The sequence below is a fragment of the Orbicella franksi genome, chromosome 2, assembly GCF_964199315.1.
Source record: "Orbicella franksi chromosome 2, jaOrbFran1.1, whole genome shotgun sequence".
In the NCBI taxonomy this organism is placed as follows: Eukaryota; Metazoa; Cnidaria; class Anthozoa; order Scleractinia; family Merulinidae; genus Orbicella; species Orbicella franksi.
The window spans coordinates 14,135,240-14,159,511 of record NC_138146.1 but is presented as its reverse complement, the minus strand read 5'-3'; the positions used below and the strand labels follow the sequence as shown (position 1 = coordinate 14,159,511).

Here is a 24,272-nt window from a genome sequence, read left to right as displayed (position 1 = left end):
TTGTATAATAGGGTGTTGTAACATTATCGGATTCCTGGGTAGTACAAGAGACGGAAATTTCTCAATGGGAAGTACTGGATTTTTTCTCAAAATTGACTTTTGACATAAATAAAACATTTAAAACGCAGGGCAAGCCTCTGCAGTTACCCTACGCCAATGAGGCAAAATTATGACCCAATATGGTCTGAGCTTTCGTAAGCGACCACCTCCCGTAAGCAACCACCTAGGCTTGATCATGACATTTTGGGTGGCCGTTGACGGGGGTTCGACTGTAGTAAGGAAATTTTCAACGTTACGTGACTCCCACCCCTTCCCCCCACATTAAACCGAAAAATCTAAGACAAAAAAAATTCTTTCTTGGCTATCCCTTGCGTTGATCGTTACTTTTAAGCCCTCCCCGAATAATATGAGAACATTGGCTCTAAAATAAAGATTAACTTCTTCCCCGGTTGCATGCGGAGATTGGGGGGTGGGAGGGGGGGAATTCTGTTTCACGCACGAGTTTTACAAAAATGCACGCGTCACATATACTTTTTATAGCTACTTTTAATATTTTTTCACGTGTCACTCTTTGTTTAGTTGCTTTTCACGCGTCACGCTCATTTTTGCCCTCATCACGTGTTGCGCATAAAGCCTTCGCCACCCTCTTCCATTACAAGCCAACTGTTGGAGCGTTTTCACATTAATAAAGTAATAAATTATGAAAATGAAATTTCCCTCCTTAGGAAAATGAGTTCTTTTCTTATTCAACAATTTCTTATCATTTGAGATCGCCAATATGGTCACCGTGGAAACGTGCGTAGATCTTAGACGATCGATGAAGACCTCAAAGTATGGTCAGATGCATGGCCTGCGAACAGGCTCTCAGTCACGTCACTCTCACCCAGTTCCTGCTCGGGCCTAGCTACCAGCCCCAGTCAGACCCCTCTCGCCAGAGCCTGTTTGCAGGCTATAATGGTCAGAGTATCATACTGTTTAGAGACGCAGTGTTTTTTAACGTAAATTTCCTTCTGATAATAAGCCCTCCCTCCCCTATAATAACGCATAAGCACCTTATTGGCATTTCTCGAAAACTATAAGCCCATCAAAAACTTCCTTTGACAAAAAGTCCAGAAGTAAGGGCTTTTTTACTTTCAGAATATAATTTTGTATCCCAGGATACCGGCACATGCTTTAACAATTTTCATGCTAAAAGTTTAAATTATTTTTCATCTACAATCAGCTCAGAGGAGACAAGTATTTTCGGTTTTGCCTGAAATCAAAAGACGAGATATTTAATCACATATTTTCTTCTAACAAATATGTCAGTCTTAAAATTGCTTTGAATAGAGGGAAAATATAAAGCACAGGGTTGAAACATTGATCGAAACTGATTTATTTAGCTTCTGATTGTTTCAACTTAGCTTTGAACAAAAAACAGATGAAAAGTACAGAAAAATTAAAACCGTGTGCTTTAATCCATAACTGCCAAATAGGCGACTTCGATAATTTGTTTCATCGAGAAACAGTCAGTTCAGGTCATCTCGCCATATACACTGCTCTTCACACCTCAATTACCATGAAAGCAGAAAGTGAAAATCATTGTGATTGACATCAGAAGCTTATCGCCTTGTTAAAGGTGATATACTTCCGTTGAAATATATTAGAAAGACGGGAAATCTACGCCTAACAGGTTCTTGCTGAAAGGTGGAATCGAGACTATCACACCTCGTGGCGGGGAAAAGAGAGGCCCTGGAGATGAGGTTAGTTTGTATGCAGTCGAGGCTGTTTAACACACGCTTTGGGCGGGGCAACGGACAGATGATGGGTATCAATCGTTATTCAAAGCCATCACTAGTGCGGACGGACAAAATTCATTTCAAATACGTCTTGAACAACCGCTATAAATAAATTAAACCAAATCAATATGTATTCGCCCAACTTTCCCGCGTCCTGTTTCGCCTAAAAGCGACGTTCTTGCTTACTTGAACGCAGTGTATCATACAACAGGATCAAAAGTGCAATTGCAACAGGAAACTCTTATGTCGCAAAGTTGAGCATTTTAACATTGCTAATGAGTGTGACAGCTGCATGACAAACTGCAGATGGCTGTTACCGTTTGCCGCATATGACGCAAAATTCTACTTTACAACAAAGACAGGAGACGTTATCTCCACATTTTCAGTTACAAAATGTTGTACAGAACAGCCTTTGTTTCCTCTTGCGTCGAAGTGTTTCAGTTACTTGGAGCCATCTTGGAAAATCAGTGAAGCCACCTACGATTGTTTGAACCTCAATATTTTTCGAACCAATTTCCATTCCCCGTAGGTGGTTCAAAAAAATCAAGCTCCTGTATGACACAATATATTTATAACTTATGACAAACAACCTGAAACACTGTCGAATTTGTGATGAATCTACATTTATCTACCCTGACGTCATTTAATATCTCCCAACTACAGGAGAAATGTCATTTTATTTATAACATCCCTCAAAATATGTTACAACAAAAATAAACCCGAAAAAGGCTTATATTTTATAATCTAACTGTCACCAAAATCACAAAAAGTGAATTTTTCTCCAAAATATATTCATCAGCTACAACAGGCCTAATACTGTGCTATATCTAAATACTTCTTTTGAAAATGTGCAACGCTTGTATTCAAAGTCTTTGAGACAAAATATATTATAAATATACTATACTTAATAGGATAAAAAAGACAGCTGAGTGCAAGTTCATATTAAACTTCTAAATTATGTGCTGACTCTCTGTTTAAACGTTCTTTGGAATATTTTACAAAATTTGCAATAAATTTTCATATGACATGCATTGCGTTTAAAAAGGGACAGCGGAATGTGGACTTTTCGACCCTCCATTTTTTAAACCTCCCGATTATTCGAGGCAATCTTACGCGCGCTTTGGCAGTTTTCAAATCAATTTCCCTTCCTAAAGATGGCTAAAAAAAACGAGATTTCACTTTAACGATATTGTACCTTTGGTTACGAATCTTAAATGAGTTTGAATTAACTTTATATTATGTTTTCAACCTTTCCAGAAGTTCCTAGCTGTTATAGGTTGCAGAAACAGGAAACAGAATAATAGTCAAGGTCAATAATATCACTGAAACTATTTTTAGACGCCTTTCTTTTTACGTCAGTGCATCAACCAACTTCCTGCCTGCTTTCATCTTGTCGTATTATTGTATGTTAGTACTTTTGGGTGCTAATTTGATACTACAATATGACTTGCGTTTACTAAAGGTATTTGTTTAAAATATAAGCAAAAGATCAAACTTAGCAAATGATCTTTGAGATGTGTACTGGGAAGATGGCAAACAGACTGATTCAATGCCCCAGTGGGGAACTCCCATATGAAAAAGTCGGGGATGCACGTCATCTTGTTTAGGGATATAAATCCAGGATTCTGGCCTCACTCGGGATGTTGATGACGAAATACCACAATTTTTAGCTCTCAAAGTATCTTTTAGGGTGCAATTGAAGAATTAGTAATAAAAGAAACACTCTTATGTCTGTTTTTAGGCTCGATTTCCACCGGTCTCTTGAGTTTGGTGTACTAGCGCAAGCTCCTTTCCTCATCAGTGGCTGGTGACCAAGTCTATTCTGTTTTAAGAGGTATCCTTTAGGAGTCAAATAAAGCTCAAGCCACATGCAGATCGGTATCCTTTAGGGGTTTAATTCAAACTTTCTGATAAGCATCCCAGACCTTTTCATATGGGAGCCCCCTCCTCCTCCTCCTCCGCAGAATTGAATGCCACAGAAAGGCTATATCACCAGTATGACCATGGAGGCTGCCTGGTGTAAAGATGAGGGCTTGTCGTGACATTAAGAGGAATGGATATGACAGCCGCTTCCATTCCTGCTTCCTCAATTCCACGTTTAATGTGATACCTGTAGGGTTAAGTGATCAAAATTAATGTCATGCACATGGCTGCTCGCCCCACGTTCCCTACAGAAAGAGAGAATATGATGAAGGAAGTGACTGTGTGAGTAATAGCAGCATAGCTGCCTCATTGTTGCTCACTGTTTCTGTTACTCCAGATCAAGTGGTCTAAATTAAGACTGACCAAGTTCTTGAGCAAGACACCATCATCTTAGAGAGACCTAACAAAAAGCTATTACCAGGCAACCCAAGAGAAGTTGGACTAGCATCCCATACAGAGAGAGAAGCAAGTTACCCAAGTGGTGAAGCTTTACTTCAGAAAGCAACCAAGGATGAGCTTCAGCAATGTGGGCTCCTGTGAACTATAGCAGCCTTGTTTAATGCTTGGCATGTTGAGGTACATTTTCCATGCCATGAAGAATGTACTCATGACACAGGTGCTCACTCAGGGTCTAATGCAAGCTTGACTGCTCAAATACACAGTATGATCAATTTATCTGAGACACTTGCACATAAACACAAATATTTGCACCGGGGGAAGAGTATAAACTGGACCAATATGTGCAACATTGAGAAAAGGAGTTGTTTTCTCAAAACAGAAAGCAAATGCATTGGCTTCAAATCATTTAGAATTTAAAAACTCATTAATATTATAGTTCATAAAGGAAATACAAAAGAAAAACATGTTTAATGAGTGTCTTAAAATTTGATAAAGACGGCTAAATTTTGCAGCCGATTTTCTCCAGAAAAATAATAATAAACCCAAGGATTATTCTACAAATGAAAAGGTCTACCACAAACCTTTTTGAAGCTGTTCAAACACTTGCAGCATGATTGTGTTTTATTGGGTTTAAAACACTCGGCTACGCCTCGTGAAAAAAACACTGCTGCTCGTTTTTTAAACATTACATAATTAAAGTAAAGTACATTTCTTACCCATCAGATCCCAGCATGAACCCAGCAGGAATGTGAACATCTCTTGCTGTACCATCATGAATCATGTCTACTAAAGGTTCCCCATTGATATACTGTAGTTTGTCTGCTATAAATACTGCAATGGCTCCATGACTTTCAACTGTTTTTGTTTTTGACACAAAAGAACAACCTCTGAAGACAAAACGTGATTGTAAGAGTATTTTCAACTTGTGAAGGGCTAATTCCAGTATTCAAAAAGTTAATTTCATTTAAGGCTGTGTAAGGTGTAAGGCTTAAGGCCCTGCGTAAGGCTGATTAAGCTGACTAGGGGTTTTGTAGTTTTAAGAAATATTGAAGAATTTTACCAACACTGCCCTGTCTCAGAATGCTAAACATACCACCTCAATATTTTACAACTGCTTAAGTTGTTCACAGTATACATTGCTGTGATGATCATTCATTTAAATCTATAAATCATGTAAATAGGTAAAGATGCTCCCATGTTTTTTTCAAAAACCATCTCCAATAAATATTATAATTATTTCAGATCTTAGGGCACAACCCTATCTAATTTCACACTAACATGTTAAAATCTGTGACCCATATTTAACCAAACAGCTCAAACTACACGTAAGTTACTGGTTTCTAAGGAATTGCTGTACTGACAAAACGGCTAATGCTTGAAACATTAGCTCTCACACTTCAAGTTGATAATTGGCAGACCTCCAAAGCTAATACCCTTTGGGATAGTATATACCTGTACAGATTAAACAAAGGTGAGTACACAGCCCCTACCATGCCTGTCACCCTGGCCCCACTTGTTTGAAGGCTGGACAATGCTCTCCACTGGATAAAACGCTATCCAGTACATAGAGTAAGTGTTAACAGAAAAAACCATGCTATCCACTGGATAACAATTTATCTGGTGGATAGCTCTGGTTATCCACCTTTTGAACAACCCTGGCCTGGACGTTAAACTGGCTGGTATCATGGAACTTTGTAAGCATTTTATATAGCTTAGGAAAGATATCACATTTGAGTCTCCCAGCCCCTATACCTTTCATTACAACTACTGACACTAACTAACTTTGGCCATAAAATAACCTTTGGGCTTATATTCCTCTGCTTTGGGACTCTGATATAAAAGGGACAGGGGTGCTCCTTGTACCTTTTAGGGGTTAAAAAAGTGGATTTGGTTCCTCTTAGGGTGTTGGCCTCAAAAGCTCCCACAGCAGGAGCTTTCACAGTGTCTTTTAGGGTATTGAGCCAAAAATGATGGTGTCAATTTATGTGTTGCTTTAGAATTGCTACCTCTTAGGAGTGAAAAAAATTTCAAGCCACCCCCACAAAACAGGGACTTGGTACCTCTTAGGAGTTCTTTTCAAAATTTCTGACGAGCTTCCCTGTCCTTTTTGTACGGGAGTCCCCCCCCTCCCAGCTCAGGATCCAATAGTCACTCACCCTCTTTCAACCAAGGCTATTGCCCCGTGCAAGGTTTGGCCATTGTCAACTGAATAACAAGCATCAAGAGGATCTGCAGCCACCAGATTTACAATCCCTGAATCAAATTCCTTGGAAACAAATTACACTGAGTCGTAAGGACACGTCACATTTTCAGTTGGTGTTATGAAACACAAGAACTGTCTTGAACATGCAGTTTTTGCTAGAAGCAATATGAGAAGAGAGCTAATTTAATTAGCCCCTAGAATAATTCAAGAATTATCGTTCCATGCACCAGGATGATTACATGCCAAAAGCTGCAACATTAGAAAGCTTGAAACTTACCGGAAGTTGTAAGTAGCTAGCAATCAAACTCGAAAAAAGATAAGGTTCCATATGTTTAAGTTAGCAACAAAGGATTTTGCAGTATGTCGACATACTCTGCTTAAACAGCTGTAGCAGGTGGAAGAAGAGCATAATTTATTCACAACACAGAAAATATATTCTAAATGATTAGATCGAGTAGATTTAAGTTAAGTTTAAAGTGATAGATTTTTCCCACTCGAATTACAGTTACAATTTTTTGGCATGTTCATTACATGCACTACTTACAAATTTGCCGCCAAAGTCTTTCGCTGGTCTAACTTTGTAGATGAAGCTAATATTTTTAGGTTGCAGAATCTCAAAATAAAGAAGATCGTTGCTATCAAAAAGCATATAATCTGTGGCAGTGAAAACACGGACTCGCGGTTCCTCTGCAAAATAACGGAAGAGAGCTGTTATCGTGCCATTTGGGCGATAAACTCACATTCCGGAACATCGCAAATTGGCTCACCTGATAAACACTTGAAGAACAAAGAAGAGAAAACAAGGATAAACCATGATATTGTTCTGCAGGGAACAAAATCGTCCATGGTACTGTTTACACGTCTGCTTTCCCTGTTCACTGAGTCAGCATAGAAATGCACGACCTCATTGAATGCTGGGATATTTGTGACAAAGACTTGCGTTACAAGATCTGTAAAACGCGTTTCCAAGGTAGCGAAAGAATTAAAATTATAATTGGACGCGGACGCAACGTAATCATGATTTTCCAAGAAAAACGTTTAAAACACAAGTTATCACTTACAGGTATATGGAATTTCTAAGGGCAAGGCTTCCCAAAAATAGTAGATAACCTCATTGCTGTCTCCTCCAGGGTTGTCACGCAATCCCAATATCTAAAGGGTTTCAATGTGGTTCGTATCATAGATAGGATCTTAGCTAATTCCAAGAGACGTTGAAGAAATTCCATTCATTCGAAATCAGATTCAGAACGCTTCTAGTCCAAGACCGGCCATGTACCATGTACATATCCCCGTTATGCTTTCGTCACTTGTACAGTCCCGGGTACAGTGCAATCTTTTCGTTCTGACTCACCGCCAAATGACTTTTTTTACCGTTCTTATGTCTTGGGTTAAAATTCATTTTTCGCTCGAAAATAGAAGCCGCCAGAAAAGTAACGTTTCCAGGAGCTAGCAAAACCCAAAGTAACGGGTCTAACGGGGAACGTCACGGGATAACCCGATGGATCGCACTGGAAGGATCCCGCGGAGTCCCTAAACTGTACTGAATGCCGTGGTCCAGAGAATGTAAGGGCAGTTTATAATCCCGGAATACGCACAGTAAAAAATGGACTGCTTTATTTTTGCACAATACTTTTGAACATGATTTTGTTTGCTATTCTTTTCCTATGTTATTAGGTAGTTTATATTCTTTTCCTATGTTAATCTTTTTTTTTTCATTGCCCACTCTGTTGGCGCTAAATGACCAAAACAGGGGCATCAATAACATCCGACAGTTGTCAATGTCTTAAATAAATAATGAATTTTAGTTTCTCCTTAAAAACTTTAAATACTTTGAAAGTTAAGGTCTCGTATCAAAGGACTTATGTGCGATGTAATTGAAGGACTGGTAAGCTGACGACGAACAATATTATAATACAAACCAGAAGAAAATGTAACAACTAGTGGCTCATTTTTTTCAACCTTTACGATCAGTCCAAAGTCTGCCTCAAATACGAACTTAAGCAAATGTTTGGAGATAGGTTGGGAGAATCCATGTACTGAGGCGACTGAGCTAACCACAGTTGGGTAATCGCACCCATCTGGTCCTGACTCGTCCCCAGTCTCTTGAGTTCATTGAACATTTTAATAAAACAAGGGAAGCGCGAGCGCGAGGGGTGATTGGGAGATCCTCTCCCCCAAGTTTCGTCCAGACTTACTCGACCGTCGCCGCTGATACAAAAATTCTTCACTCCGCGGTATTTTCTTCAACTTTCCATCCAGATTTCCTGCCGTCGTCGTAAAGCTGTTTCAAAACTTTTCTAAACTCCCCTTTCGCTGAAAACTGTTCGTATTTTCTGTAAAGTTGTAAAGCTGTGTTGGCATCTTCGGTGCTGTCGTGAGTTTCGGACTGGATTGTTAACCCTGCAATGATGATAGAAATAAATTGATTCCTACTGAATGAATATAAACATCAAGCGATCAATCGATCGATCCATCAATCAGTTCCTTGAATTACAATGGAACACCTATTAAACGGCCACCCTCAGGGAAATGGACTGTGGTCGCTTAAAAGGGGCTGGCCGCTTAATAGAGGTAGAAACAATAGAAAAGCCATCAGTGGGACTTTAGTTGCTGGCCACCTAATAAGGGTGGCCGCTTAATAGGTGGACGCTTGATAGGGGTTCGACTATATCTATCGAGCAATCCGGTGGCCTCATGGTTAGTGCGCTCGACTCCGGATCGAGCGGTCCGCGTTCGAGCCCTGGCCGGGGACATTGTGTTTTAATCTTGGGCAAGATACTTTACTCTCACAGTGCCAGCGAATTTAATGCTGGGGGTAACCCTGCGATGGACTAGCATTCCATCCAGGGGGGGGGGGGGGGTAGAAATACTCCTAGTCGCTTCATGCCAAAGAAACCCGGATACCCTCCTGCCCAGGCCTACCTTTTTTTTACCAATACTTCTATCAATCGAACAATCAAATAGCAGGCAGTAAACTAATCGACGAAATAATAAATAATGAAGATAAGGGAAAGCTAAAAACCGAAAATATCACAAGGACTAAATAAACGTTACCTAAGAAATACCACGCCAGAAATCGAAGTGAGATGTATCTTTGACGAGGAAGATGAAAGAGTTCTACTGTGTCAAATACTTGTTCCTTTGGTACCTAAAATATACAAGGAGACAGACACAAGATGCTACTGGTCAAAGGGGAGGGGGAGGACGAAGAGGATGAAGAGAGAAAAGAAGGAAGGAGGCGAAAGAAGAGAATACGGAGGATGCGGTCAAGGAATAGGGGGATAGGAGGAGGAGGAGAGGATAGGAGGAGGAGAAGGCGGGGGAAGGGTAGGGAGGCGTAGAAAGAGGTTGTGGAAGATGCAGAAAAGGAAGAGCGTGATAGGAAGAGGAAGAAGAGGAGGAGGAGGAGCAAGAGGAGAAGGGGAGGAAGAGGAGGGAGATGGGGAAGACGGAAAATGAACCACGGGTGATAAAGAAAACCGACGACAGCAACTTCACTACAACGATGGGGACCATTACCACAAAGACAGCAACAACAACAACAACACAAACAAACTGAACAGTAATAACAAACAATGGAGAGTTTCTTAACAGTTTTCGTAGGCCGTTTCACAACATACAGCAGGTACGTGGCACATCCACTGTGTACTACCTCACGCGTGTTTACTTGTACTACGCACCAGGATATTAATAACTCTGAAATCTTTCTTCAGGCCATGACCAACGAACTTCACTTTCCTGGCGACTAAAGCTTTTAGTTTGCGATAAGTTGTCTTCAGTGTGGTGAGATGTTTGGAGGACATGGTGGCGTCCAAGTCGCCTGGTTTAATGCCGGAAAACTTTGTAAGATAATCAACAACCTGAAAAGGACAACTTAACGATTATGATATCTGAGAAACAAGTTACTTTTACTTGATTTGGCAGAAAAAAAGGCTTGTTGATGATATGATAAAATTACAGTTAGACCCCGCTAATTCGAACGCGGTTATTTCAAATTCCCTGTTATTTCGACTGAGCTCAAAACCATTTCCTTGGATTTGTCCTTCAGTCATTAGCTATTTCGAGAGTTCGTAATAGCAGGATTCAACTGTATTTATTAATCAATTCATTGCTTAAGGTAGAGTCCTTGATCTCCTGGCTTTTGACCGAAATCAACACATTTTGAAATTTAAAGAGTCTTCCGTGTGAGCTTACGGCCCAACACTCCTGATTTTACACTATCGTACCTAAGTACTATGCCTAGTTAAGGTGAGGTACATGTCATCTTATCGAGATTTACGAACAACATTATCAAGCGATGGTTGTTAAGCCTCTCCCGACCACACCCCTCAAAAGACACACTAACCTGTTCTGTCGTTGATATGTAGTCATCTATAAAGGGTACGCCAGCTAGCGGGCCATCACTATAAAGAAAGAAACATTGCTAATATCAAGGAATTTTATCCGACAAACGAATCTTCCTTCTCTGTGTTTCTCTAGAGTGAGAGCTGAGTTTGTATTGAGATTTCGTGAGTCTAAGGAAGCGAAATTCGAGGAAAGAAGTGAGTCCTCTGAAAGAAAAAAGAGTGCGCGGTTGGTTCATTAAATAAGTTTGCACATAATGTAAGCTCCAAGATAGGCTCCCACGCAGACGCTGTTTGGGCTCGTCACGCAATCTTCCTCCTTCACGAAGGAGGAGGACGATTGCGTGACGAGCTTAAAGAGCGTCTGCTTGAGTCTACGTACCGTGTAAAATTAACCAGTACGATATATTATTTTGCGCGTTTGCACTGCCGACACTTGTCACGAGAAACGTGAACGGCAGAAAAACTGATTTATAACTAACAATTAGAGAGTAATGTCAAATGAAATGTGGGAAACCTTATTAGGGGGCAATCTAAAACTGAGCAGACCTTGTTCAAAATGATGTGACTCATGGCTACAGTATTGTCTTACCCTCGGACAACAGTAACACGAGCCACACTCATCTGACTCGGTTTTATTGTAGACCGCGTACCATCGCATCTTATTTCAGCCTCCTCCTAAAAAAGGCACACACAAGAAAACAAGGGCAAAGAATTTCCAAGTTAGCCTTCTAGCCCGAAATTGCTTTGACTCGTCAGGAGACAAGTCCTGACAAGTTGTGCGTGACTCGTTATGTAATTTAAGTGAAGAGAACCTGGAAAAACGGGAATGAAAAACTACCTCAAATTCCATTTCACCTATATTTCGCAGAATAGAGGCACGATTGAAATAAAAAGATGTGTATTCACTTTTCTTATTCAAGGAACTAGAAGAAAGTCGAGCGCTGTTAAAACGGTGGTACAGCCACTGTTCCATATTATGAAGTGAAAATATATACCTCTTAGTAACCGAGTTCGAGGGTCGTACTGTACTGTAAGTTACGGACCGAGTTTTTTCCCCATCGATTTATGACCCGCGCGCTTCGCGCTCGAGGGGAAAAAAAACGAGAATCCGTAACTTACCGTATAGACGGAGAAAACGAGGTTAGTAAGATATTTATTATATCTCTACTATGTGTCTGACTGGTTCGGGAACGATTTCTATTCACACGGAACGGCTTCAAATTTCTGACGCACCTCGAAAACAAAACGAGTTAATTTAAAATCGTTGTTAAGTGACTTTTAAGTCGTTCGCACGGTTCAATACACAGTTTCAGAAGTAAAAGAAAATTTTAAACTTTTACTTGCTATAAAAGTTAAGGACACTTGGCGATAAATCACGGAACATTTTGGCAACTAAAACAGCTTTAAATTTTAGCGGGCCGCACAGCAGAATACGGCCCGTTAAATTGACCAACCACAACGCGCGTACTAACTGAGTGATAAACTAAATGTCGCTACTCTCCGAGGAAAAGGTCTTGGTCCGTTCAAAGTTCCCACCTACCATTTGGTCAAGTTGCCCTACCAATCCGCCAAGTTGATAGGACACACTGTGACATCAGGTTGTTGCCCAAGAAAAGAACTCAAAACTCTAGAACAGGGACCGCTGTCAAAGAATTCTAACACACTACCCAACTGAACGGTACGTCTCTAACAACAACCGAAAAAAAGGTAAAAATGTCGGGCCACAGGTAGACCCTCGGGGTAAATAACTCACAGAACACTGTGTCGAAGACCCGTGGGGACAGCTTCGCACCTGATTCAGCGTAACAAATTCAGCGTCCAACCCCACTAGATCTCCCTCGTTCGGCAGCTCATCCGTTCCTAGGGGGGTAAACTCCCGGGAGACACTTCCTCTTCTCACCAAGGAGACGTCTTGATACAATACACTGTCATCGATTCTTTGACTGACTGTTGTAAAAACAAAACAAGAACATTTCACAAGTATTCGTTTTGCTTGCGAAACAATACATTGAAGTGCATGGCACAGACTAGCGTGCATGGCAGTATAATGTTCGCCTAATTTTCGTTTATGCAATCCTGAATTGCCTTATATTACGAAAATATGACTACCACCGACTACGGCCACGGCTACACGAATTTCTCGAAGAGGCATGAGTCGAGTTGATGTGCGCACGTCGTCTCTGAAATATTAGGGACCTTACGCATATACGACGGCGACGGCGACGGCGACGGCGAGGACGACGCCTAGTAAAATGTGTTTCTATTTTACTTTGGAATTTCGCATTTATTTGGAACTGTCCAGTGTGTCTGTCGGTATTAAAACTTGCCCCTGCTGAATATGCTACGAATGCGTTCAATTCCAAATAGAAATATGAAAAATTAGCCGTTGTGGTCACGTTCTGCAAACGCAGAATTGGGTCATTTCACGTTGTTGTTTTGCAGAGGACGGCAAAGAAATGTACCAAGAATTGCACAGCCATTGTTTTGCTCATTAAACCTTTTGTTTAGTGACGTTCTCGTTGCCGTCGCCGTCGTGTTTTGCGTAAGGTCCCTATTGGGCTAGTTTATTAGTTTTCGCCGCGAATCATATTTTGATATATTTCCTCTTTTGATCTTGATTTTCAATGTAGATCAGTATTCTAGACCTTTATCTTATTTTAAGAAGCGTGTGAGTTAATTCCGATGAAGAGAAACTACAGCGCATGCTAAATTGTGCCCTTCGTTTTGCTGTCTCCGGTTGTTACGATAGGAGCTACGTCTAGCAAGCAGCACCGATCAGCTCTCAAAATTGTATGTACTTGGCAAAGATCCTTTCGAGCGACACAACCATTCATCCAACTATAGCTATTGAACGGTAATCTTCAATCAAAAATGCTGTATTATTTAACTTTTAGATACAGATTGGGTCATGTCTGCTTACTTGTGGTATCGTGACGACTGTTGATGTCTCTTCGTGTGAACACAACGGCACACGGGAGTTTCCAATCCAGCGAAAAATGAACCGCATCGCTCTGCAGGGAAATCATGACGTGAGTTAATATACCGTAAAATTCCGAAAAAAGCCCCGGGGCTCATATTTTTCAAAGGACCTTTCTGAGGGACTTATTTTTGGAAGGGGCTTATATTCGGAGGGGCTTATTATAGGAGGGAAATTTCCGTTCAAAATTGGCTGGGCTTATAACTGGAGGGAAATTTTGTCAAAAGTTTTGAATGTGCAACTAGTAATATTAGGGGTTTTGGCTAGAAATTCGCGACAAATTAATCACACTGAAAATGCCAAGTTCAAACACAACGGCAATAAACTTTATTACAACGGAAATACAGTAAAAACGGTAACGTAGTTCAGGCTCAAAGTTCATGATAACTATGAAAGCTCATATCGTTCTTCATTAGTTTCCACTGCGTCAGTGGCTTCAAGATCTTCCTGGTTTGTATAATTGAGGATAATTTCCAAATACAAGCCCCCGGGGGCTTATATTCGGAGGGGCTTATTATAGGAGGTATTTTTGCGTTTCCGATTTGAGGGGCTTCTATAGGTAGGGGCTTATACACGGAGAGGCTTGTTTTCGGAATTTTACGGTATTCTATTTCCTGGAACAAAGGCACATTAAAGACCGTTCCGGTGGGACTACTCATTCTAATTTACAGTTAACTTAAAATACCTAAAACGAAACAGAACACTCCATAAATGAAATACATAGATGTGTTTATGGTTTTGTTTCAAAATCGAACGTACTTTATGTGGTTTTACGATTGCAGAGTTCAGCAACTGATCAAGAAAAACTATGACAACGTACTTCAAACAATCATTATTGTGATTTTGCTACTACAGCCAGTCAGAAGAACTAGAAGAATCGTGATTGGGCACATGCCAAGTTTCCCGCGCTGATGGCACTATTATTAGGGACAGTTCATTTTTTATAAGGTAGGGGGGGCTGGTGGGATTTAGGGGGGGCCCATGCGAAAAAAATAGCTTTCGATGGGGGGCCATCCCAAAAAAATAAGGGAAAAAGGGGGGGTCACGTGAAATATTTTAGTAAAACTTTAAAATGGCATAATGTTTGAATATCAAAAAAATTGCTATAGAATAAACATAGAAGGCAGGATACAAACTTATTACAAACTTTGCTTCTGTTTTAAAAAAACGTTTGGCGACAAAAAGCATTTGTAGCTACTGAAAAGAAGTATTTAACACTGTTATTTTCGAATGCAACTTTCACTGGCACTCATCTTCATCTTCGCTGTCGTCGAGTTCTTCGTCGCCGCTTGTGCTGCTATGGGAGTCTCTTTCACCAATGCTGCAAGAAGCAGCAATGCTTTCGGTCAGAGTGTACTCTTCAGGGCACATGAAGGTGTAAACATAATCTCTGACTTCCTGCTCAAGGTTGGTGGTGATTCTGCTTCTTGCAGCATTGGTGAAATAATTCCCTTCCAAGAGCTGTGCGATATATGGCCCATCTCTTCTAAATAACGACGCGGAAACATCCTCAACTTTAATACACTCTTCCGGGACGGCCGTTCTAGGAGGGTACACAAGGCATTGTGGAAGATCATTTCCTAGTGGGTTTCCAACACAGATTCCATAAACTCGTTGGACGTTATTTTCAGTCCGCTTCCTCTTTCTTTCATTTGACTTTCTGCGGTTTTCTTTTTTCCTTCTCCTTTTGTTGATGTGCTGTTTGAGTATGCCCTTGAATATGCTGTTATAATTGCTCTTCTTATTTTCTAGTGCTTCCATGTCCTGCGTGACCTTCGTCAACTTAGCTTCTATACATTTAATCTGTTTTACATTAAAACTGTGGGCAAATTCTTCGCCCTACTTTAAAGCAAGCCCATTGGACTGAAAGAGGGTGGAATCGTGTTCCTTTACATCTTTCAATATGACATTCAAATTTTCCACCATTGCTCTGTGCTCTCACCCAGAGAGCGTTGCTCTATTTGCAGATAAGTTTATTGTCAAATCAAAGTTTGTGGTGGATTATCTTCAGCATCTTGAAGTGCTGGAATTTAAAAGGAAAAAGAGAGCAGAAGAAAAGGCAAAGTTAAGTAGGGACGTAAAAGATAAATCATATGAGGATTATCCTTGGACTGAGTTGTGCGAAGATCTAACCAAGCTTAAAAAGCTACGTGTTCCAGAACTAAACAAGTACTTGAACCACCATGGGCTGAAGCAGCATTTGAAAAGCAGCAAGAGTGAGAAAGTAAAGGCAATTGTAAGACATTCATGCTTGCAGCAGAAGAGTCCTCTCAGAGCTGGCCAACCAACACTGAGAAATGCCAGGACATTGACACAAAATGACAACAGAGCAAGTGCTGACAACAGTGAAACGGATGAAAGTGACAATGATGAGTATGACAGTGATGCCATTGACTCTGGGGGAGAAGATGACTCTGGTGACGTCATTCTTGCATTCATCAATTCAGATGAAGATGCCAATGAGAGGCCAAATGCCACACGCTCAGGGCGAGCCATAACTAGGAGATCCGAAATTGACTTCTCTTTCTTTTTTATTTGTTTTTTAAACAACAGCTCTCTGTAGTATAGGGATTGTAAATATTGTCTTCATAGTGAGCACAATAACGTGAAGTAGGGGGATAATAGAGAAATATTAAAAAAGTTGAAATCTAAAAATTGTTTGTTTAATTTTTTTTTTTGGGGGGGGGTCCATGTGAAAAAATTGGTAAGCTGGGGGAATCATGCGATTTATAAATGGTGCTTCCCAAATCCCACCAGCCCCCCCTCCCTCGTAAAAAATGAACGGTCCCTTATATGATTTACACCCTTCGTATGGTATTCATATCAGAAGTGAACTGAACTGTGTGTTACTGTACTATTGCTGCTGAAAGCAACAACTCTCTCTCCATACCGGTGATATGGGAGTGATAGCAAAATCGTTGAAAAGGTACCACTGGCTGCATGTGACGCCCTAAAAAGAAAAAAAGATAAGATAAGAACTTTTATTTAAGTGTCAAAGTATTTAGCCCTAGCGGACTAATTGGGGACACTTCTATGCACTTGAAGCCTGACTTTCAGTTTATCACCTAAGTGCGCTGTCGGTCCACACGAAAACGAAAAGCCAGCGTTTTCAAATTCCTGCGGTTTGAAGAGCGTTTTCGAAAGCTCCGTTTTCGCGACGGATTAGTGTGGACGGTAGGCCTAACCGTAGAAATAAAGCTGCGTTTTAAAATTTCTCCGGCGTAGTGTAGACGATACCTTAAAGAAGATAAAGATTGAAATAAATCATTAACTAATAATGTTCGTACCTCCTTTCTGCTGTGGTAGGTTGTTCCAACATGTATGTGCGCCACTAAGTTTCCACCAGACTTAAAGTCCTGTACATGGCCCACAGTAGCTAACAGGTCATACACGATCTCGTTCTCTGAACATTTTACCTTCTGATTCTACAAAATAAGCATGAAAGAACAGCTCTTAACTATGTTAACTGTCAATCTAAACTGCACATTGATCCATATTTATGATTGTGAAATTTTTAACCAATTGCAATTAAAATCTCGATTAACATTGCGATGCCAGACTGAAACTGCGATACTATGACCCTGGTTAAAAATCAAAGATCTCCAAACGATCTTTTGAGACCTCGCAAAGATTCTGAAAGATTTGGATGGCTTTTAAAAAAGAATTCAGAGACCCTTCCAAAAATGTATAGCAAGGTTCCTTGAAGATAATCGAGGGTTTGAGATTTTCCCCGGAATCTTCAAAGATCCTTGGGAATTGTTGCGAGACGATTCAGGACCCTTGAGGAGTATGGCATTGCCAAGAGGTTCTTTTCCGGCAAAAGTTTCCAACAGCTGGAACTTTGTACTGGCATAGCAAACGCAGTGAAATCTGGCAGAAGCCCAAACTTTTCCAAAACTTCCATTACAACTAGATAACTTAACACATAATCGTGAAGTTCGCTTACTTTTCAACTTTTTCACTCGCATTTCATATGTACATATATGATTCAACGGTCATATTTGCATTTTCACGAGAGTATCTATCAAATATGTTACGTTTAAAACAACCTGACCCACGGACGTCAAAATGACTGTGAACATGGGCGAAATAAAATTAACCACTCTCGAATTCAAATAGTTGCCAGTGTACGTACCTCATCAATCTTGGTCACTTGTATTTCACCGGAATCAAAAGATATCTTTATTGATAATGGAATCCAACCAGTTACTTCCTCCTCTTCGGTATTGACCTCCGAACGTCTAACCAAAAAAAAACTTAAGATAAATAACTAGAAAAATAGCCCACATTATCGTTTTCGTAGGGTCTGATATCAGTTTCCGCTGTCCTTACTTGAATAAAACGTTCTGGAACGAAACAAAACGCTGGGCCTAGAATTGCGCATATGTCAAAGCTAAGATCATTTCGATTTCACATAAGTTTTCGAAAGTTTCCAGGACGATTATTCGAAACTATAACGTTTTGAAGTATTTACTTTTCATAGCGTTTTCTAAAATTTCGTTTTCGATGAAAGCTATCAACGTTTTTCATTGTTTAAGCGAAAACGATAGGCTAAAAGGGATTACAATTTTGCGTTTTCAAACGAGCGGATGATTTCAATTTAAAGCGGTACATGCAACGCGTGGGGTATCCGCGAATATACAACGGCTCTCTAGTCTTCTTATTGCAAAATTGAAAAACCGGCGGATGATTAAACTGATTCAACAAGGTGTCACTTTTTGCTCGCTCAATATTCCCCTCAATCTAAAGATACATGAAATGTCAAATATCTGTCGAGAAGGGAAAGAATTATTTGTGCGAACAGAGAAATTTCCATACCCGTCCTCTGAAGCAGCGTCTCTGTCATGTCTGAATTTGCAGTCAGGTCTGGTACAAGCATTGCCATATCTACAAGCACGACCGGATGATGGAACGACTGTGGGTTTCTCTTCAGGTTTTGGCGGATCTAGCAACTGGAAAAAAAAGGCAAGAGCTTTAACGCCGCGTTTGATTTGTGCGTTCGCGTTTTCTTTTGTGTTTCTCTTCACTATCTGAGAACCTCGGCCTAGCTATCGTTGGTAATTCACAGCATCGGTATTACTTCAAAAGTTGCCGGCAAAGCCTGATTCTCAGACGAGAATCAGGTCATCGTGAGTCCTGAATATTGGATTAGAGATGTCTAGTCATATTAACCTGCTGTTGCAATCTCCAAAAGTCAACTTCTTTCGTGTGTTCCATGCCACAGTTGAATGCTAAGATATCTGGTAGCTTCTTAACTTTACGAATTTGAACCTGCGACGGAAAAAGAAAGTTGTACCGAGTTGATAAAACTTCTACAAAACATTTTAGTTCCTAACAAACTATTTAAACAAATGAAACTGGCCATGCACTTTCATCCTTTCAATTCCACATGTATCGCTTCTCCCAAGAATTCACCGCAAGAAAGAAGAGCGGAGGTTTCTTTAGTGGTGCTTGCAATTAATACCCGATCAAATATAACTGAAACAAATTTAAAACTACCCAATCTGCGATTACTGCTAGAATTCAAAACGTATCGTGAAGCGAAGAACTGCCAAAAGCGCGAGCCACGAGAATCCTAGTCCCTTCTCGTTTTAATCTTTGATTTGTAAAATAAATAAATTTCGTAAGGTACTTATTGCAGTCAAAGACTAACATGGCTTGCGAAGAACAACTTATTAATTAAAGTGTTTATCGAATGGCAACCGTAATGGCTGTTACACTGCAAAGGGAAAACATTTTCTACGCGCGTTAGATCAACTGATATTTGCTCAGATCTTCACAAGACTTACTGTAGGCTGGTATCTGGAACACTGCTCACACCAAGCTTGCATGCTTTGTTCTCGGCACAAACTCGATAACAACACGGACTCGAAGCTCACAGGACCCAGTTGTTTTTCTGTAAAACGACAACAGAAAATAGTTATGTGTCAAATGGCATACTCGGCCTTGTGTGAAAACGGGACGGATAAAATTTTTAGACGAATAATTCGTCTAACCCGACCTTATCCGTCTAAACTGAACCGCCAGCGAAAAAGTAGTCTGTAGTAATAGCAGACGAGTTCTTAACCTGCAGAACAGGCGTAATTTTTTGCGTATTTTAGGCAAACAGAGGCGAAAGCGAGGCGAGCGCTAAGCGCGAGTCGCGCGTGAGGAAAACTGAGAGCGCGCTCTTCCCCTCGCGCGTGACTCGCACTTCACGCTCGCCTCGCTTTCGCCTCTATTCGCCTAAAATATGCAAAAAAATTACGCCTGTTCCGCAGGCTAACGAGTAATCCGTTATCCGTCTAAAATTGCAATTTATTAATATTTCGTTAATATTATTGCGTTTAGTCGTAGAGGGTACTTTATTGTATTTAATTTTTCCTTATATCCAAAGAAGATTTCATTGGAAACTTAGTCCGAGTTCGCCGTATTCACAAGAAAAAGTTTGGTTAACATCTTTAGAAAAAGACGAGACCACAACTATAAAGTTGGCCTGTTACGCCCAAGTTCCTTAAAACCGGGTCACACTATAGACAGTTTCTAAGAAAAACAAGTCAAGAGCGTCCCAATATTTTCTTACCGTCAGACACTTCAGGGTATTCTAGATTGAAGAGCAATGTGGTGGAATCCCTTTTGGACTCTTTACCACAGCGACAGCGACTCAGCAGCTGTACATTTGAACCAAACAGGCGATGGATTATGGAAGACTGCTGCGATTTGCTGGACCTACAAAACAACAACAGAACACAAGTAAACATTAATGTCAACACGGTGGATAGCAAAATGGCAACTACGTAACGCGTGATCTGATTGGTTGCGGCCTGATTCGGTTGCATGCGCGAAAGGAAATCAATTTTGGCGCCAAAAGTGGATCTGAGGTAAAATATTGTACTCACGGATTTTGTTTCTCTTCCCTTACTCCTTCCGCATTAGCAGGTGGTTCAAGAGTGTCCTGTCGGTGGAGAAGTGGCAAATACCAAAGTAAAGTTGAATTAGGATTGTCTGAGCTGTACATGAACTCAGTCTGAGAAAGACAAAGCGCGCGGCAACTTAGATACTCTAAACGCTTGTCGTAAATCGGCTGTAGTTTACCTGGTGCATTTGTTGAAGAACGAATCTAAACCAACTCTGTATCAAGCGAGGAAAGTTAGCATTTCCGAATGATTCATCAACATCATTCAAGACTAAACCAAGCGCTGCTGCCTCAGGAATGGTGCGGAAAGCTCGAAGAAAGTTGTTGGCCTGTGAGAAAAGAAAAAAACAAGATCAGTTAGCACTGAATACTCGTGAGGCTGTTGTCAACTTTATTGTCTTAAAATGAACATCCACATGGAGCACCAATGAATCAGCCTTGCATAAATTTTGGAGAAGATATGGAGGAATAAAGTATTCCTGAAGTCATAGAGACTACCACAAGTCCATAGAAATGATTCCCATTCAGAGGTTATTTGGAAACCTTTTATTCAGAATGCTTTAAAGGAGGTCACTCCAAAAAGCTTTTTTTTTTGTCTTCGCCTACAGCAAGTAAACATTCGACTCTTTCACTCACCGAAGTTTCAGCCGCTAAAATGACTGCTTTCCTGAAGAAATTCGTCTCGAAAGAAGCGACTTTGGAGGCCGCCATTTTGAACTGTACTTGGCAGCCGGGCCGTGTTTATGTGACGTTATACCGTCTGACTCGAAATTGGCGAGTAGGAGAAAAACCTGCAACTGACTTTGCATCCTCCACAAGGTCAGTAAAATGTACTTTGTCCAAGCAAGTATCTACTTCCCTATCTTCACTGCTTTCATTTTCGGAGTTTGGAGCATGTTTGGCCCAAAATAACACGCCTTCAGAGCAGCCATAGCCCAGAGTGGTAGTTAAAAGGGTTGTCGGAAGCCATTTGGACAAAATGTCTTGGATGGAATGACGTCACGAAAACGCAGCCACGCTACTGAGTACTGTTCAAAATGGCGGCAACCCGTCGAATTTTGAGCTTCTCTGGAGACGAATTTCATTTGGAAAACCTGCACTTTAGGGGCTGAAACTTCGGTGAGTGACTAAACTTAATGCGAGGTTTTTATTATCTCGCGTTTTGATTGGTTCACTATATTGTCTGTCCTTTGTGATTGGCTACAGTGATTTCTTTGGTTTTGGTTTCATATTAATGTAAACGACCAATGCGACACCCGAATAATTAAGGAACTCTTTATAGTGGAACATCACGAGTGTTGGGTTGCCATTCTTGAATCCGGCTCAAATGTTTTTTTTTTCTCGGAGCCACCCAAAAAGAAACGACGTCCATTTTCTCAGTTTAATCCAACTTTGATGAAACTGCATAAAAAGAAAAGACCGGTCATTTTGTAGGACAGTATAACTTATGACTGAAGGACGGATAAAGGGTCTGCGTTACCTGACAGGTTTGTCCAGATGACATGTCCAACATGTGAAACAGGAAGCCAAGCTCACAGGCCAGGCAAAATTCACGATGGCACAAGTGATTTTGCATGCCAACTCTCAGCGGCTCGATAAAATAAAACAGCTAGGAGGAAATAAAACAGAGCGAGAAGTCAGAGTGACATACACAGGAACAAATACTTTAAACTCCTCAATTTTTATAAGTCAGTTCTGTATATCATTATGATAGCTACGGAAACCGAACGTTCCGTTCCGACCAACTGCGAAGTTCAGCCAATTTAATCCGAGATTAACGCACAGCTAGCGCAACATACAACATCTCTCACGTAATATAACGACATATAACAAGGCCAAAAAAGTTTTGAAATAAAACTCTTGCCAGAGATTGATAACTTGTGAAGAATATTTTATTTTTTGGAACTTTTCCTACCTGTAGCATAGCATTACAGTAAGCGTTAGGAATGTGTGTTTCTAAGCCAGCAAATAATGTTCTGTTGTAGTGCTTGAAATCAAAGTCCTCAACACCTGAAAAGGAAAATAAATTGGCGGCCAGCGAGTTAGTCTGAATTTACCGTCACGACACGACACGAAACGAAAAGAAGCAAAACAAAGAAATCCGAACAGATCAACAAATGAGCCAGCAGGGTTTAAAGTATAAGTTTATCACCATTCTACTAAAAGACGCTTGTCTTGGGTTTTCTGTTAGACAGTACAACTTGGGAAAATAAAGAAAACTTGACTTTGTGTCAATTACTGAGTCAACGCTTCAGGAATTAAACTTTTCATTGTGATATCTTTTGACACCAGCAAAGAGAACAACAAAGATACATGAAGGCTTACAAAACGGTGAAACTTAACTTACCAAGTTTAGAGTATTTGATCTCTACTCTTCTATAATGTTTTGGAATAACACTTCCAGGGTCATCCTCTAAAAACAAATGTCCATAGTGTTATTAGTCTACTGTGATCGTACAAACATTCTGTACATTTACAGAGATGTGCAGTATCAAGTCATGGGTATGACTTGGAATAGCTTACAGTACCTCTGTTCATGGGAGAATCTGGAACGGTATTTTCTTCCTCTGGAGTGATCATCGTGGTATCTTTAAGAGGGTATGCTACCTGAAGAAATATCACCGTTAAAAATGTTAACGAAATTCAAATGAAGATGTACATAAGTGCGTGAGGAAACGGTCGTATTTTTAGAGTAAAAATGTCTACGCGATCAGAAATAAGTCTGTAGAGCAAAAATAAATAAATAAATAAATAAATATTTTAGTTTAGCCTAAATATTTTCAAGTTCGTCATTTGTAATCCGTGTTAATCTGCTCCATTCTTAGCCATCCTTGTTCCTTTATGGTTTATTAATATCTCTTGGTATTTTCCTATCTTAGTTAACTTCTATTTTTAGGTTTGCTTAATTTAGAGGCAATTTTGTAGTGTCCACAATAATTCAAAATGCCGTGACTGACCTCCTTTAAGGAGAGGCTAGTAAATTGGAAGAAGAAACTTCCTGTTTCTAACGGCGATGTAAAACGCACTGTAACCATTTAAAACATTTAGAGATGAACATGACCAATTTCACCTTACACTATTAATAGATTATCAAGCAGACGGGCGATAAGAATAAAAATAATCCTCAACAACGTGACATTGTTGTGATGTACACCAGATTCTGAGAACTACCATTGATGACAGACGGTAAGGAGACGGTAAGGAGAATTCAGATCTTCATCGGACGTGAGACTAAAGTGCTCAGTAAACAGTGAAAAGCAGAACAAATACGGAAGCTCACAAAATTAATACCTGATTTCGTTTTCTGTTACCGGGGTTTGGTGCATAGCCAATGAAATGCCTAACAACCATAGTGCGGAGGATTTCAGGTTCAATTGCTGGAGTAGGTCTGAAACAGAATGAAAAGCTCAGCAAATGCAACCCAAGTCAATGACATACTAACTGTATCACTTACTTACAAGTGGTCTAACAATAATGCATTGTTGTGGTAAAGCTATTATTCTCTTTTTTTGTTTTTTAGTGTTAGTCAGGAGGGTAAACTTCATGTGTTCCCTGTTTAAATCTATTACAGAATGAAGGATTTCAGAGAATTGACTTAAATCATGCTTTTAGGGCAGTATGTTCTTAAGCTTGTACCTTGTGAACAAAAGTACGAAACTTAAAGTGCACCTACCTGTCTGCAGCCATCATATTTTCTTCTGGCCAGTCAGAAAGAAGCGGCCCACTGTGGGAAAAGCAAGCAGCAAAAAAC

General features: G+C 40.3%; 3 protein-coding genes across 4 annotated transcripts in view; 1 reads left to right on the top strand and 2 right to left on the bottom strand.

The window, feature by feature from the left end:
- The window catches only part of LOC145478137 (uncharacterized), a 119,215-nt gene that overhangs the window by 86,706 nt on the left and 8,237 nt on the right, over positions 1–24,272 (top strand). The window lies entirely within an intron of this gene.
- LOC145478099 (PAN2-PAN3 deadenylation complex catalytic subunit PAN2-like) overlaps positions 1–24,272 on the bottom strand; it is an 84,201-nt gene that overhangs the window by 52,320 nt on the left and 7,609 nt on the right. Inside the window, exons 11-32 of one of the 2 annotated variants that reach the window (XM_081456008.1) lie at positions 24,195–24,245; positions 23,813–23,909; positions 23,050–23,128; positions 22,869–22,934; positions 22,437–22,531; positions 22,002–22,130; positions 20,701–20,850; positions 20,505–20,560; positions 20,189–20,334; positions 19,416–19,522; positions 18,799–18,897; positions 18,445–18,578; positions 17,762–17,867; positions 16,914–17,051; positions 16,517–16,576; positions 13,570–13,660; positions 12,442–12,596; positions 11,239–11,324; positions 10,649–10,706; positions 9,984–10,163; positions 9,358–9,451; positions 7,865–8,703 (exon numbers count right to left, since the gene is read on the bottom strand). In XM_081456008.1, coding sequence (XP_081312134.1) covers positions 8,528–8,703; positions 9,358–9,451; positions 9,984–10,163; positions 10,649–10,706; positions 11,239–11,324; positions 12,442–12,596; positions 13,570–13,660; positions 16,517–16,576; positions 16,914–17,051; positions 17,762–17,867; positions 18,445–18,578; positions 18,799–18,897; positions 19,416–19,522; positions 20,189–20,334; positions 20,505–20,560; positions 20,701–20,850; positions 22,002–22,130; positions 22,437–22,531; positions 22,869–22,934; positions 23,050–23,128; positions 23,813–23,909; positions 24,195–24,245 — 2,353 coding nt within the window. In that variant the 3' untranslated portion in view covers positions 7,865–8,527. Of the gene's footprint in view, positions 1–7,864; positions 8,704–9,357; positions 9,452–9,983; positions 10,164–10,648; positions 10,707–11,238; positions 11,325–11,989; positions 12,597–13,569; positions 13,661–16,516; positions 16,577–16,913; positions 17,052–17,761; positions 17,868–18,444; positions 18,579–18,798; positions 18,898–19,415; positions 19,523–20,188; positions 20,335–20,504; positions 20,561–20,700; positions 20,851–22,001; positions 22,131–22,436; positions 22,532–22,868; positions 22,935–23,049; positions 23,129–23,812; positions 23,910–24,194; positions 24,246–24,272 lie in introns of those variants that run through there. The other variant, XR_014048187.1, reaches the window with a different exon arrangement.
- On the bottom strand, positions 2,437–7,209 carry LOC145478131 (protease-associated domain-containing protein 1-like). Its single transcript, XM_081456054.1, has 5 exons — positions 7,071–7,209; positions 6,848–6,990; positions 6,257–6,366; positions 4,817–4,987; positions 2,437–3,888 (listed from the first exon to the last, which is right to left on the bottom strand). The coding sequence occupies exons 1-5, from the start codon at positions 7,147–7,149 to the stop codon at positions 3,768–3,770; spliced, it is 624 nt and encodes a 207-aa protein (XP_081312180.1). The 5' UTR covers positions 7,150–7,209; the 3' UTR covers positions 2,437–3,767.